At 43.8% G+C, this 16,162-nt stretch overlaps 1 protein-coding gene across 4 annotated transcripts in view; it reads left to right on the top strand.

Annotated features, from left to right (window-relative positions):
- The window catches only part of PDCD11 (programmed cell death 11), a 56,355-nt gene continuing 40,193 nt past the window's right edge, over nucleotides 1–16,162 (top strand). For 3 of the 4 annotated variants that reach the window (XM_032281493.1, XM_032281494.1, XM_032281495.1), the window contains exons 1-8: nucleotides 1–109; nucleotides 1,780–1,892; nucleotides 4,662–4,793; nucleotides 6,691–6,858; nucleotides 8,249–8,410; nucleotides 10,358–10,481; nucleotides 10,991–11,172; nucleotides 14,317–14,424. In XM_032281493.1, the coding sequence (XP_032137384.1) occupies nucleotides 1,791–1,892; nucleotides 4,662–4,793; nucleotides 6,691–6,858; nucleotides 8,249–8,410; nucleotides 10,358–10,481; nucleotides 10,991–11,172; nucleotides 14,317–14,424 (978 nt within the window). In that variant the 5' untranslated portion in view covers nucleotides 1–109; nucleotides 1,780–1,790. Of the gene's footprint in view, nucleotides 110–1,779; nucleotides 1,893–4,661; nucleotides 4,794–6,690; nucleotides 6,859–8,248; nucleotides 8,411–10,357; nucleotides 10,482–10,990; nucleotides 11,173–14,316; nucleotides 14,425–16,162 lie in introns of those variants that run through there. The other variant, XM_032281496.1, reaches the window with a different exon arrangement.

Raw genomic sequence — 16,162 nt, forward strand, 5'->3', positions numbered from 1 at the left:
CACAGCAACGGAAGTAGAGTGTTGCGCCCGCCCATACTTCCGGAAGAGTTGCACTGGGCTCAAAGTGTCCTGGTCTCCGCGTGTGTGATTACAGCGGCGAGAGCTGCAGGTGAGTAAAGGCAGAGACGACAAGGGAGGAAACCTGATGGCTGTCAGGTCTGTCCCAGGCCTGGGTCCCTGTTAGCCATCCGCTAGATGAGTGTGGTTCGGCCACCTGAGCCCCGCTTCGAAGCCGGCTGTTCTAGCAGCCCCTGTAACCCCAGGCTTTGTGTTCAGAAAGTAGCTTGTCATTTCTGTGCCCCTGAATCGCCTTCCTTTTTGGAGGCTCGGTTTCCCCTTGTCTGAAATGAAATTAACGGTGAAATTCCCAGCAACCTAGACTCCCTGAACTTTCTTGTTTCTTTGAATCATACACCCATCCCTGATTCCATATCTTTGGCCCCATCAGGTCATCACTTCTCTAGTCTCAAGCCCTTCTAGATTCTTATTGCCAGTTGTCTCTCAGAACCAACGTCTCTTGTCTTCTGTTTTCGCTTATACCCAGTTCTGGTTCTCATGGTTTCTCTGTTGTACTGCATTTGAACCATTTTTAACAATGCATTTGAATCCTTCTTCTGAATTTCCTTCGGTACTGCCTCTCTTCATGTCCAATCTATAGTCTGCTGTGTATTTTTCTTGCTTACTATTCTGTCGCTTTCCCCTCTTAACTCTCTGACTTGCCAAAGTAAACTACCCATATCTAATTCCAGGTCTTCCACAAAGTAGCCCAACTTCTCCTTTAATTTTTTAAGACGGAGTCTCGCTCTGTCCCCCAGGTTGGAGTGCAGTGGCTGGATCTTGCATCACTGCAACCTCTGCCTCCCAGCCTCAAGCAATTCTCCTGATTCAGCCTCCTGAGTAGCTGGTACTAGGCGCACACCTCCACACCCGGCTAATTTTTTGCGTTTTTGGTAGAGGCAGGGTTTCTCCATGTTGGTCAGGCTGGTCTCAAACTCCTGACTTCAGATGATCTGCCTGCTTTGGTCGCCCGAAGTGCTAGGATTACAGGTGTGAGCTACCGTGCCCAGCCTCCTTTAAAATTTAACTTCAATTTTTATGCTTTAACCTCCCAGTGGTCTAGTTGAATAATTCTTCAGAGACAACAGCAAACCTTTGAGCATTTCTTTGATAGGGAAATTGCTGGTGTTTATTGAAATAATAGGCTTTTTGATAGGGAAATTGCTGGTGTTTATTGAAATAATAGGTTTTTCCTATTCCAAGCCTTATCTCACATTCCCTTTCTACCTGTCAAGCTTCTGTTCATCTTTTACCCTTCAGCTTAAAAGGATCTTTATGAAGCTTGCCTCCTTTACTGAAGCCTTATCCCTTCCTATATCTTTGTGATGGTTTATAATCTGATTTGCATTTTAAATTACTTGCATAATTGTTTTGTCTTCTAAAAAGTGTGCATGTTCTTAAAAGGCAGAGGATTATATATTCCTCTATAGAACTACAGTGTATCTCATCTCTGACTTAACTGTAGCTGCTTAGTGAGTGCTACATTGAATCTATGACTTACTTTTCTGGAAGAAGGTGGGTGGATTTGTGGTTTTGAAGCAGAGACCATTGGAAAGATGATGTATGGATTATCCCGGGCCTGACATCTAAATCATCTGTGTTGTAGTCCTGAATATTGTGTAGCATACTGCTGGAACATTCTTTCTCTTGCGCATTGATCACACCTTTCTGAAATCTGCTACCAAAACAACATATCACCATTTTCCGCTGCATTGTTTTTAGGAGACTCAAACATGGCAACGCTGGAAGAAAGCTTCCCCCGAGGGGGTACAAGAAAGATCCACAAACCAGAGAAAGCTTTCCAGCAGTCAGTTGAACAAGACAACTTATTTGATGTAAGTAGTATGCTTGTTTGGTGACACTCACTGGAAACTTTCACTCTAGTGTCTTGTGAAAAATGTGCCTTATTTGAGAATGTGTTATTTTCTAGATTTTTTTTGCGTTGAAGTCTACTTCTATAAATTTAACTCATTTAGAGAGGCCATGCCACCACAAGGCTACATCTTTTGAAGCTTGGCATTTAGTAGTACAGTTTAAAGTACTCTTGTTGGCTTGGCATGGTAGCTCATGCCTGTAATCTAACAGTTTGGGAAGCCAAGGCAGGCAGATCACTTGAGGCTCGGAGTCAAGACCAGCCTGGCCAACATGGTGAAACCCCATCTATACTAATACTAATACAAAAACTAGTTGGACTTGGTGGTGCAAGCCTGTAGTCCTAGTCCTAACTACTCGGGAGGTTGAGGCATGAGAAGTGCTTGAACTGACTAGGCAGAGATTTCAGCACTGCACTCCAGCCTGGGCAAGTCTCTGTCTCAAAAAACAAAACAAACAAAATAAAGTGCTGTTGTTCCTTGTTCTTAGGGATTCTGTGCCATGTTTCTTTCTTTCTTTTTTTTTTTTTTTTTTTTAGAGACAGAGTCTTGCTGTGTCACCTAGGCTGGAGTACAGTGGTTCGATCTCAGCTCACTGCAACCTCTGTCTCTTGGGTTTAATTGATTCTTCTGCCTCAGCCTCCCAAGTAGCTGGGACTACAGGCATGTGCCACCACTCCCAGCTAATTTTTGCATTTTTAGTAGAGATGGGGTTTTACCATGTTGGCTGGGAAGGTCTTGATCTCCTGATCTCAGGTGATCCACCCGGCTCTGCCTCCCAAAGTGTTGAGATTACAGGCGTGAACCACCACGCCTGGCCTGTGCCATGTTGATTAAGGATGAAGAGGAAGCCATTTTTGTTTTTGTTTTTGTTTTGAGGTGGAATCTCACTCTTGCCCATGCTGGAGTGCAGTGGCAAGAGTGAGTAGCTGTGATTATAGGTGCTTGCTACGATGCCGGGCTAATTTTTGTATTTTTGTTAGAGGTGGGGTTTCATCATGTTAGCCAGGCTGGTCTGAAACTCCTGACCTCGTATGATCTGCCCACCTCAACCTCTCAAAGAGCTGCGATTACAGATGTGAGCCACTGTGCCCAGCCGATGTTTTTTTTTTTTTTTTTTTTCTTCCAGAGAGATGATGAGGAGAGACAATGTTTCACTGTGTTACCCAGGCTGGACTTAAACTCCTGGCCTCAGTTGATCCTCCCGCCTTAGCCTCCCAAGTAGCCAGAACAACAGGCATTTCCACCGTGCCCGACTGATCATTGCATTTCTTTTTTGAGACAGAATCTCACTCTGGCCCAAGCTGGTGTGCGGTGGCGCAATCTTGGCTCACTGCTGCCGTTGCCCCTGGGGCTCAAGTGATCTCTTGCCTCAGCCTCCGAAGTAGCTGGGACTACAGGTGCAAACAACAACACCCGATTGATTTTTTTTTGTATTTTTAGTAGGGATGGGGTTTCACCATGTTTTTCTGGGTGATCCTGAGCTCAGGTGATTCACCGGCATCGGCCTCCCAAAGTGCTAGGATTATAGGCCTGAGCCACCATGCCCAGCCTGATCATTGCATTTTTACATGGGTTCTTTGCCACAAGTAATGGTCAAATTTTGCATTAGACTTCATAGTCTCACCTAGACTAGCCTGTGCTCCAAATGCTTGGGGAAAGGGACAACATTTGAGTGTGTGGCTTTAGGCCTATGTTGTGTAATCTTTTCAACTGTACTATGAAGCAGTGATCATAATTCCATGACGAGGAACAGTGTCTTGCTCTGTTGCCCAGGCTGGAGTGCAGTGTTGTGATCTCAGCTCACTGCAACCTCTGCCTCCTGGGTTCGAGTGATTCTCCTGCATCAGCCTCTTGAGTAACTGGGACTACAGGTGCGCACTACCACAGCCAGCTAAATTTTTTTGTATTTTTAGTGGAAAAAAAATACAGCCTGTTGGCCAGGCTGATCTTGAACTCCTAATCTCAAGTAATCTGCCTGCTTCGGCCTCTCAAAATGCTGAGATTACGGGTATGAGCCACTGTGCCTGGCCTTTATATAATTTAGCAGAAACCACATAGCTTGTTATGGTGGAAAAGATGAGAGTTTTACTTGGGTCTGGGTGACTCCAGTGCCCATTTTCATGCACTGTTCTGCAGTGCTCCTCAAACTGGGGAACCCCAGTGTTCATCCCAGTCAAGAGAGGAAGAACACAAGAGAGAAGAGACTTTGGGAATATGAAGGAGGCTTCTCAGACCTTGCGCAGAGGGAGCATTGGCAGCCCAATTTTTTTTTTTTTTTTTTGAGACAGAGTCTCACTCTGTCGCCCAGGCTGGAGTGCAGTGGCACGATCTCAGCTCACTGCAACCTCCACCTCCCAGGTTCAAGTCGTTCTCCTGCCTCAGTCTCCCAAGTGGCTGGGATTATAGGCGCCCGCCACCACACTCAGCTAATTTTTGTGTTTTTAGTAGAGACAAGGTTTCACCATGTTGGCCAGGATAGTCTCGACAGCTTGATCTCGTGATCCACTCGCCTTGGCCTTCCAAAGTGCTGGGATTACAAGCGTTAGCCTCTGTGCCTGGCCTTTTTTTCTTTTTTTTTAAAGCAAGAATTAAAGGAACAATTGGGAGTGGGATGGGGCAGGGTGGAGTGAAGGAGTAACAACCAAGGTGACAGATGACCTGAAATAGAAGGGAAAAGTCAGATTGCTTCTTATTCTTTTGGGTCTTTGTGGGTTTCCCCCACTCTTCTAGATTTCTGCTGAAGAGGGATCCACCAAAAGGAAAAAGAGCCAGAAGCTGCCAGCAAAAACAAAAAAGTTGAAAATCGAAAAGAGAGAAAGCAGCAAGTCTGCAAGAGAGAAGTTTGAAATCCTTAGTGTTGAGGTTTGTTCAAGTTTCGCTTTCCTTTAAGCAAACGACCTTGTTGCTTAAGTTTGTGTATGTTTTTTTTTTCATCTTTCCTTCTTTTTTCTCTTAATTCCATTTTCCCCTTACTATATTTCATGTGTGTGCCTGTAGAGATTCTTGGAATTTTTGCTAAGGACTGAGCATCATTTCCTTCAGTGGCCAACCGATGCCAGGAATCTTTTTTTATTCCTTTTTATTTATTTATTATTTTCTAGACATAGGCCTGATTCTGTTGCTCAGGCTGGAATGCAGTGGCATGATCATAGCTCACTTTAGCCTTGAACTCCTGGGCTCAAGCAATCCTCCTCCCTCAGCCTCCCCTGAGCAGCTGGGACTACTACAGGTGTGTGTTGCCATGCCCAGCTAATTTTTAAATCTTTTGTAGAGCTTGGATATTGCTATTTCGCCCAGGCTGGTCTAGAACTCCTGTGCTCAAGCAATCCTCCTATCTTGGCCTCCCAAAGTGTTAGAATTATAGGTGTGACCCATTGTGCCTACTCCCTTTTTTTCTTTTAAAGCTGCCATGGGCTTGCTTGTGTCCTCACAGGACTTGTGTTTTGATATATTCAGAGGTTAGAACTGACAGTAACTTTAGCAGTCATTCTGATCCTACCCATTCATTTCATAGATGTGAAATCCATCTGCAAGAATTGGGAGTGGTCTTACTGTGTTCCATACATTTTTATTTAGATGATAACACCAATATATGTTAGTTGTCAAAAAGAGAAGAAGTCAAATAATTTTGAAGGGGAACATGTAGATTTGGCCAGATTCTGATTCAATATTTTGTCCTATATACTTTAAAAAAAATTGTTAGACTTGGTGCTAACATTAGAAAACTAAAAATTTTACATGAAAATGTGATTTCTGGCTTCTTGTAAAAATTCGAAAGCGCTGATAGCACAGTGCCCGTGTTCCCTCATGTTTATAAATGACAAGGAGCTGAGTAGTGGTTGTGCCCTTTAGATCTGGCATGGTCAATCCAGACTGCCATTGTCTCCACTAGCTGTCTTCCTTCGTTGTGTTGTCTGCGAGGCATTTGAGTTTGAGTTGCTCAGAGTAATGTAAAAGGCAAAGGTGTCCTCCAATATCCCAGTGCTGTTAACACTGTTGTATAATCTAGACCTTTTACAGTCCTTCAGTCAGATATTTGAGACGTGCACTGATATGAACACGTGTATTTATTTATTTTATTTATTTTTTTGAGGCAGAGTTTTGCTCTTGCTGCCTAGGCTGGAGTGCAGTGGCATGATCTCAGGCCACTGCAACCTCTGCCTCCTGGGTTCGAGCAATCCCCCTGCCTCAGCCTCCTGAGTAGCTGGAATAACAGGCATGTGCTACCATGCCCGGCTAATTTTTGTATTTTTAGTGAAGACCAGGTTTTGCCGTGTTGGCCAGGCTGTTCTCGAACTCCTGACCTCAGGTAATCCACCTGCCTTGGCCTCCCAAAGCACTGGGATTACAGGCCTGAGCCACTGTGCCTGGCCTATTTTTTATTTTATATTTTGAGATAGGATCTCACTTTGTTGCCAAGAATGGCGTACAGCAGTATGATCACAGCTTACTGCAGACTCAACCTCCTGGCTCAAGCGATCCAGTCACCTCAGAATACCTGGAACTATCTTCGTGCACCACTATGCCTGGCTAATTTTTTTTTTTTTTTTTTTTTTTTGTAGAAACTATGTTGCCCAGGCTGGTCTCGAATTCCTGAGCTCAAGCAGTCCTCCTGCCTTGGCCACCCAAAGTACTGGAATTATAGGCGTGAGCCACTGTGCTTGGCCCTATAGCTTTTAAATTGGGAATAGAAGCCAGACCTTCCAGCCTTCCCTATTGTTCCCATCTTATTGTACACATTTCACTTTTTCTCTTCTAGTCCCTGTGTGAAGGAATGCGGATTTTAGGTTGCGTGAAAGAGGTGAATGAACTGGAACTGGTGATTAGTCTCCCCAATGGCCTCCAGGGGTTTGTGCAAGTCACTGAAATCTGTGATGCCTATACTGAAAAGCTGAATGAGCAGGTGACACAAGAACAACCTCTGAAGGTAAGGGAAATCCGGTTGAAGCTGTTACTGAAAATAAGTGGAACACAAATAGATTTAAAATTACAACTTTGCCAGGTGCTAAGAAGGAAAGGTAAAAGGTGCCATGAGAGTTTATCATAAAGGAATTTTCGACTGAGTCTGGGAGCCTGGAAGACTTTGTTAAGGAAGGGATGCTTACACTGAGATCTAAAGAGTGAGGGTTCCCTAGATGAAGAAGGAAAGGTGTTCAGGCAGAGCAATTGATATATAACAGAGAGAAGGCTAGTATGGCTAGGTAGGGAGAGCATGATGTGAGATGCGCTGGAGAGCTGAATGGGGGCCAGGGTATATGCAGCCTTGCAGACCATTTTTAAGGATTGTTTTTAAATTCTGTAATCAATGGGAAGTCCTTGAAATGTTCTCGTTGGGGTAGGTGACACATAGATAACAGTGTGTACATTGAAGAGGCATGAGAAGTTGCTTAGAGACAAGTTAGGAGGCTTCTGTAGTCATTCATGTCCTGAGATTGATGGTGACCTGAGTTCAGGATTTCCTGATGACTGAGGAGGCAAAGTCATTGCTTGGTTATAGATTCTATATGGATGGTGGGGCAGATAGAGGTGTCAGGGCTGAGTTCTAGGTTTCTGTTGTGCATGATTTGATGCTTGGTCATGACATCCTGAGATAGGAAACCCTAAAAGGGACCTGGATTGGGAGAGATGATCATGATTTTTCATTTTTTGAGACAGAGTCTCACTGTGTCACCCAGGCTGGAGTGCAGTGACACAATCTCAGCTCACTGCAACCTTCATCTTCCGGGTTCAAGCCTCTCAAGTAGCTGGGATTACGGCCACAGGTCACCACACCCAGCTAATTTTGTATTTTTGGTAGAGATAGGGTTTCATCATGTTGGCCAGGCTTGTCTCAAACTCCTGACCTCAGATAGGCTGACCTCCTCAGCCTCCCAAAGTGCTGTGATTACAGGCGTGAGCGACTGCGCCTGACCCTCAAGTACTTTTTAGTGGACTGCAAAACGGACCACTGGATTTAGTGATATGGAGCTTATTGGTGACTCTCTGGGGAGATAAAGTGGTGGAGTGAGGGGGTGGGAAGCAGACTGCAGTGAGCTGAAGAGTGAGTAAAAGATGAAGTAGAGGCAGTGAGTATAGACAATTCTTTTGACATGTCATTTTACATACTGGTTATGTGGAAATATTTGAAGGCCTTATGCTAAATTCAAGACTGTGACTTGGCCACAGATCCATCTTCCTTTGTAGATGGGTGGTTATTCCTCACCCATCTTTTGGGTTCTTTGGGATCTGAGGATGAGAAGTCCCTGAGCCAAGGCTGGGTGAGATTTTTGGTTCAGGAGAAGGGTGTGTATCAAATCTTTCTCATTTGTGTTATGCAGGACTTACTCCATTTGCCTGAACTTTTCTCACCTGGAATGCTGGTGAGATGTGTGGTGAGCAGTCTGGGCATCACAGAGAGGGGCAAGAAGAGTGTCAAGCTGTCTCTGAACCCCAAAAATGTCAACAGAGTACTGAGTGCTGAGGCCCTGAAGCCTGGCATGGTAGGTATCTAGGGTCAGGGAGAAAGAGTGGGCAATGTGCCTTCTCCCTGCCTCCTAGGGAGCATGGTCTAGGCCACCTTTTACTTTCAGCTTAACTGTTACACATAGGAGTGGGTCTTTTTCTGGAAGGAAGGTCTTTTGGGTTCATTAGGTATTTAATGGACCTTGAAGACTTGAGCCTAATCATTGCATTGGAGAAGAGAAAAGAGAAAGCAAGTCCAAATTTCACTGGTAGCAGGGAAAAATGCCTCTGGGAAGCCTTAGCGGTGGACTTGGTGATGGTGAGGAGTTGCTCATAGTGCCTTACTTACTGAAACTTCCTTGCAGATTTGGTCTTTTACAAAGGCTTCTGACATTTATATATAATGCTTGAGAGCTGCTCTCTGAGAGCAAGAGACAGGGTAGTCAGCAAAGTTAGTCTATCAGCTGTATTACTGAATATCTCACTACTTTGTGTTCAGTCCTGTGGAGATTCAGGAGGTGTTAGTCCTGGCTCAGAGCCTCCAAGTCTAGTAGGCACAAAAGGGTAAACTTACACTCATATAGATAATATAAGTATTCTTGTAATTAAGAGAATGGAGATCAGTATGATCTTGCAATGTGTTAGAAGCAGTAGGATTTAGGAAAGACCTAGAAAGTTTGGTGGGATTTAGTTGGATAAAAAGGGAATAAAAGTAAGTTAAGTTGTAGGAAATTGACAAGTGTCAAGAGCCTACTATTCAGCAGGTGACGTTTTGGGCACTTTGATGTAATTTTCACAGCAACCCTGTGCGGCAGATAGATACTATTCCTTGTACATTTGAAAAAATGGACTCAGAAAGGTTTAAGTGACTTACCAAAGACCAAATAGTTAGCAAGTTTCAGAGCCACACTTCTTCCCATGTAATGTTAAGGAGGTTGGCAGTTTTTTTTTTTTTTTTTTTTTTTTTTGAGATGGAATCTTGCTCTGTCATCCAGGCTGGAGTACAATGGTGCGATCTTGGCTCACTACAATCTCCACCTCCCGGTTCAAGCCATTCTCCTGCCTCAGTCTGCCTGGTAGCTGAGATTACTGATGTGTGTCATGCCCAGCTAATTTATCTATTTTTAGTAGAGACGAGGTTTCCCCATGTTTTCCAGGCTGATTTTTGAAATCCTGACCTTAGGTGCTTCACCTGCCTTAGCCTTCTAAAGTGTGGAGGTTACAGGCATGAGCCACCGTGCCCAGCCAGCAGTACTTTTTTTAATGTCTTGGAGGTGCTCAGAAGAGACATACTATGACAGCTAGAAGGGTAGTACTGGATTCTCTCAGTAGTCCTGGCTCTGGGAGTGCCCATGCAGAGTCTTGCAGTTTATCTCTCTTTGCATAATGTAAAAATCTGCTATATTCTTTTTTTTTTTTTTTTTTTTTTTGAGACGATCTCACTATTACCTAGGCTGGAGTACAGTGGCATAATCTCAGCTCACTGCAACCTCCGCCTCCTGGGTTTAAGCAATTCTGCCTCAGCCTCCTGAGGCAGGGATTACAGGTGCCATGCCCAGCTAATTTTTGTATTTTTAGTAGAGATGGGATTTCACCATGTTAGCCAGCCTGGTCTCAAACCCATGACCTCAAGTGATCTGCCTGCCTTGGCCTTCCAAAATGCTGGGATTATGGATATGAGCCACCATATCTGGCCGAAAGTTTGCTGTGTTTTGAAAACAATGGAGGCAAGAGACTCTTCTCTATTGTTCCATCATTCAGCTGTGTTTAACTTTCCTCACTGCCTGGCAAACATCAGATCCTTCAAGCCTGGGAGTGTTGAGTTTGATGTCTGCTGTCTGGTGGGATTGTGTTTTAAAGTTGAATGTGGGGTGGGATGATGGCAGAGTGCGAGCTTAGTGGCAGGAACATTCAAATTTGGATGTTTGTTGTGTGTCCCGTTACCTTTGACTTGGAACTTTTGGGACTACGTTTTCTTCCCCTAGCTACTTACAGGTACTGTGTCCAGCCTGGAAGATCATGGCTACCTAGTGGACATTGGTGTTGATGGGACTAGAGCTTTTCTGCCACTGCTGAAAGCCCAGGAGTACATCCGACAGAAGAACAAAGGTGAGGGCAAGAGAAGGGGCCAGTACATGATAGTGAGGTGGTGCATGTGGGGATTACATTTAAGTGCCACTTTGGTGAGTAACATGACACAATGGTGACCCTGAAGGCGCTGTGACTTTGGTAAAATCAGCACTTAATCCTAGTTAATAGGAAAGGGAAGATGGATGAAGGGCCAGTGAGTGGCAGAGACTCACTAAGATCTGATGGAACAGTGTCAGTTTTTCTAACCTGGGGATTCCACTGCAATTTGGGCCCCCATGGCTTCTGAACCAGCAGTCTCCCGGCTTGTTGAGATTTTAATATTTTTGTGGGATAACTGAATTCCACGTCAATTAGAGTAACTTCATTTCCTTTCTATAGTCGCCCCCTTAGAGATTGGGAATATGGGGAGTAATCAGTGCTAACTGGGCAGGTAGGACATAGGTCTTTTCAGGTATTTCTTGGGCCCATGTTGAAAGTCTTTCTCATGGAGACATTCTTCCTTTTGGGGTCTGGGGCTGGGCTTACAGGTGCTAAACTAAAGGTGGGTCAGTACCTGAACTGCATCATTGAGAAAATGAAAGGCAATGGAGGAGTTGTGCATCTCTCTATTGGTCACTCGGAGGTTTCTACTGCCCTTGCTACTGAAGAGCAGAGCTGGACCCTTAATAACTTGCTACCAGGACTGGTGGTCAAAGCTCAGGTACAGAAGGTAAGCTGTTCATTACTGCTACTACTTTTTTTTCCCTACTGCTTTTTTTTTTTTTTTTTTTTTTGAGACAGAGTCTCGCTCTGTCACCAGGCTGGAGTGCAGTGGCATGATCTTGGCTTACTGCAACCTCCACCTCCCAGGTTTAAGTGATTTTCCTGCTTCGGCCTCCCGAATAGCTGGGACTACAGGCACTCACCAAAACACCCAGCTAATTTTTTTGTATTTTTAGTAGAGATGGGGTTTCACCATGTTAGCCAGTATGGAGGCCGGCTACTACTATTTTTTAAAACAAAAATAATCCTTATTTTTTATTTATTTGTTTATTTTTTGAGACAGAGTCTTGCACTGTCACCCAGGCTGGAGTACAGTGGCGTGATCTCTGCCTCCTGAGTTCAAGCAATTCTCCTGCTTCAGCCTCCTGAGTAGCTGGGATTACAGGTGCCCGCCACCACACCCAGCTAATTTTTTGTATTTTTAATAGAGACAGAGTTTCTCTATGTTGGCCAGGCTGGTCTTGAACTCCTGACCTCGTGATCTGCCTGCCTCGGCCTCCCAAAGTGCTGGGATTACAGGCATGAGCCACTGCGCCCGGCCAAAAATAATTTTTTTTAAAGTATTACATGTATATAGTCTAAAACTGCTATCTGATAAGAGTAGCTACTAGTCACATATGCCCATTGAGCACTTCACATGTGGCCAGTGCTACATACTGAGATAATATTTTGGATATATTATTAACCTAATATATCCAAAAAACTATTACTAAAATGTCTGCTGTTTCTTTGTAGTTTCTAAAATGTGATTGCTAGAAAACTTAAAATTACATATATGGATAGCATTGTATTTCTGTTGGACAATGCTGATCTAAAAGGTCAAATGGTATTAAAAGTATTTTTGGGGTTTTTTTTGAGACAAGGTTTTACTCTTGTTGTCCAGGCTGGAGTGCAATGATACGATCTCAGCTCACTGCAACCTCCGCCCACCCCCTGCACCCTTCCCTACCCCTGCCTTGGGTTCAGCAATTTTCATGCCTCAGCCTCCTAAGTAACTGGGATTACAGGCATGTGCCACCACACCTGGCTGATTTTTGTATTTTTAGTAAAGATGGGTTTCGCCATGTTGACCAGGCTGGTGTTGAACTCCTGACCTCATGATCTGCCTCCTGCCTTGGCCTCCCAAAGTGCTGGGATTATAGCTGTAAGCCACCATGCCCAGCCTACTGTGACTTTCTTGAACAGCTTTTTTTCCCTGGAGTTGGCATTCAGGTTTGTTTTTGTCATTTGTGAAATTCTCTTCCTATCAGTATTTTTTCCTATACCCTCAACTTATTTTCTTCTCACTACAATTCTGCATGCTTTCAAATCCCTCAGATAAACTATCAGTTGCTTTTTCCTCCCACCTAGAACCCCTTTTGATGTCTTCCTGCTCTAGGATGGGCTAGTTGCTCTGTAGGGCTCCTGCATAGCTGGTGTCCTAGGACTTTACTTCTGCACTCTCTTCTGTCTGTACTGGAGCCTTCTTTGAACCCATCTATTCTTCTTTTTGGGTTTTCTCCCTCATTTTATTGTGGCACATTATCCAGAAACATCCTGGGAGAGCTTCTCAACTTTAACTTCCAATTCTCTGTGAAGTTTTTGTTTAGATTGCCATATTGTGAGTGAGGTGCTAAAAAACTGTGAGCAAGTCTGTGTGCCTGTGTGGGATTGTTGACTGTTCTTAAATTTTTTTTTTTTTTTTTGAGACGGAGTTTCGCTCTTGTTACCCAGGCTAGAGTGCAATGGCGCAATCTCGGCTCACCGCAACCTCCGCCTCCTGGGTTCAGACAATTCTTCTGCCTCAGTCTCCTGAGTAGCTGGGATTACAGGCGCGCGCCACCGTGCCCAGCTAATTTTTTGTATTTTTAGTAGAGACAGGGTTTCACCATGTTGAACAGGATGGTCTCGATCTCTTGACCTCATGATCCACCCGCCTCGGCCTCCCAAAGTGCTGGGATTACAGGCGTGAGCCACCGCGCCCGGCCTTAAATTTTTATAATTAAAAAAAATTTTTTTTGTGATAGAGTCTTGCTCTGTCACCCAGGCTAGAGTACAGTGGTGTGATCTTGGCTCACTTCAGCCTCCACTGTCTGGGCTCAAGCTATTCTCCTGCCTTAGCCTCCCGAGTCGCCAGGATTACAGGTGCCCGCCACCACACCTGGCTGATTTTTGTATTTTCGTAGAGACAGGGTTTCATTGTGTTGGCCAGGGTGGTCTCAAACTCCTGACCTCAGGTGATCCACCTGCCTCAGCCTCCCAGAGTGCTAGGATTACAAGCATGAGCCACTGCGCCCGGCCTCTTGTTGACTGTTTTGACTTTTCTGTCAGGAACAGGACTAGCAGGTTTAATTTGGGCAGCCTCCTAATGTGATCGTTATAGATCTTCTCTGGCATATTAGATTTCTCTAGAAAGGATCTGACAATCTTCACCCAAGAGGGTCTAAGCCTGGCTGCCCGAGAATGAGTAGGAGAAAGGGGCTGGATATCTCTGTATTTACATGATATTTAGAATTTAGTTGATGTTTTCAGAATTTGCACTCCTCTTGTTTTTTGATTCTGGTAACAGTTTTCCTGGAGAATAGGTCTTGTATTTTGTGGGGAGGTAGGAGAGAGGACTTAGTTTTCTGATTTCATTCATCTCCCTCACCGCTGTCTTTTTGAGGGGGTTGTCACTTTTTGCTCTTTGGTGGCTCTGTAGGGTGACTTGGCTTGCTTGTGGTCAGTTATCTCCCTTTTGCAAACATTTGAGTTTTACCTTCCTATACTGGGCAGATATCTAAGTTAGTAACAATCTATTCCAATTGTCAAGCTGGCAGTTCCCCAAGGATGCATGTACAAAGCTCCTTCCATCCCATGGAAGACTCCCAGAGAGAGGGAGGATTGATCTCCTTTCTTAGTCTGGAAGGGAGGTGAGCCTACTAAAGAAAGAAACAGTCACTGCGGGAATTGTTCCGCCATTTAGTTTTATAGCAAGAAAAGATTGATAAGAGTTGGCTGGGGGAGGAGAGATACACAGGGATAATAAAGCATTGTTTACTGTGAGTAGTGTCTCACATTCCTGGTTCTTTCAAATAAATGTTTTTTCACAACTTGTTCTGTTTGTTTCTAGGTGACGCCATTTGGTCTTACGCTAAACTTCCTCACATTCTTCACAGGCGTGGTTGACTTTATGCACCTGGATCCCAAGAAAGCTGGAACATATTTCTCAAATCAGGCAGTAAGAAATATTGAGCCTATATTTTCTTGATTCCACTTGTGGCCTATTTGCTGTCCAGTATGACAGCTAGCTGTAGGAAGCTCCTGGGAGTGCATGTGTGCATGTGTGCAGAGAGGAGATGAAAGGAATAATGAAAAGTGTTATGGAGGCCAGGCACAGTGGCTCATACTTGTAATCTCAACACTGTGGGAGGCAGAGCACTTGAGGTCAGGAATTCAAGACCAGCCTGGCCAACGTGGTGAAACCCTGTCTCTACTAAAAATACAAAAATTAGCTGGCGTGGTGGCACATGCCTGTATATAGTTCCAGCTACTCAAGAGAGTAAGGCAGGAGAATCGCTTGAACCCCGGAGGCGTAAGTTGCAGTGAGCTGAGATTGTGCCACTGCACTCCAGCCTAGGCGACAGAGAAGGACTCCATCTCAAAAAAAAAAAAAGTGTTATGGAAGGAAAGTAAGAAACTCCCAGTGGTTTAACTGAAATTAGAGAAGAAGCAGATTAGAGAAGAAGGCAACTTTTAGTTTTTACTTCATAGTCTTCTGTATAGTTTGATTTTTTTTCCCTTTGGTAGTATTAATCTTTTGTTTTTATAATTTAAAGTAATTTAAAAGAATAACGTAGGAGAGTAAAATACTTTTAAATACAGCTAGTGCTCGATTTATGACCATGATTGGTTCCGACAGACTGGTCGTAACACGATTTGGTCGTAAGTTGAGTAGGCTATATGTACAGTACTGTGAAATGATGTTATAAAAATCTTTAAGTCATATTTTATCATAATTTTCTTTCATTATTGTTATATGTCATAATTTTCTTTGTTCATTTTATGCTATTTGTATCATCTCTACACCATTTTGTTTCTTATTTTTACATTTGTCAGGTTTAAGTAAAACACTGCATTACCAGTAGTAAAGGTTGACCTGAATGCTTATTATGAAAGCATTCTTGTCAAATCTCATTTTTAAAAAGCCACCTTAGCTTGTGGTAAAGGCGCAGCCTTGTGTAAAACTGTGGAATATTCACAGATCACTGAACCACGGTGGTCTATGGTTTGAAGTGAAAAACCACAGCACATGATGAGTTTTGAAAAGCAGAAGAGTGTGAACTATGTTAAGTCTTAGGGTTAAAAAGGACTAATTGCCAGGTATTTATTTATTATCATTGTAAATAGAAAAGTAAATCATCACAATTTTACGTGACTTTCCACGGGATACAAATATGTAGCATTCATCATAAAAGATGTCACCTGGATATCTTGTTCAAATATAATTTAAACTTAGTATGTTCTAATATTGTTAAAGATATAGGGATATAAACCACTCACATTTTAGTAAGAAAGGCAAGAAAATGACTAATAATGATATGATATAGCATATATGTTAATTGTCCCGCACTGTCGTACGCCCAGCCGGGCAACATTTGCGCTGCCAGATGCGGAGCAGTCGTGGCTAGCAATTGTGGTCGTAAAGTTGAATGGTCGCAAGTTGCATAGGTCGTAAGTCGATCAATACCTGTAGTGAAAGGTGATTTTAAAAGTTTTATGACTAGTACAGATCCAATTTTGAAAAAAATGTTAAAGAGTACCTCTGGTTAAAATCCTGGAAGATTGGCTGGGCGTGGTGGCTCAAGCCTGTAATCCCAGCACTTTGGGAGGCTGAGGCAGAGAATTGCCTGAACCCAGGAGGCGGAGGTTGCGGTGAGCCGAGATCGCGCCATTGCACTCCAGCCTGGGTAACAAGA

The sequence above is a fragment of the Sapajus apella genome, unplaced genomic scaffold (genome assembly GCF_009761245.1).
Source record: "Sapajus apella isolate SASKATOON/1434 unplaced genomic scaffold, GSC_monkey_1.0 scaffold13, whole genome shotgun sequence".
NCBI classification, from domain to species: Eukaryota; Metazoa; Chordata; class Mammalia; order Primates; family Cebidae; genus Sapajus; species Sapajus apella.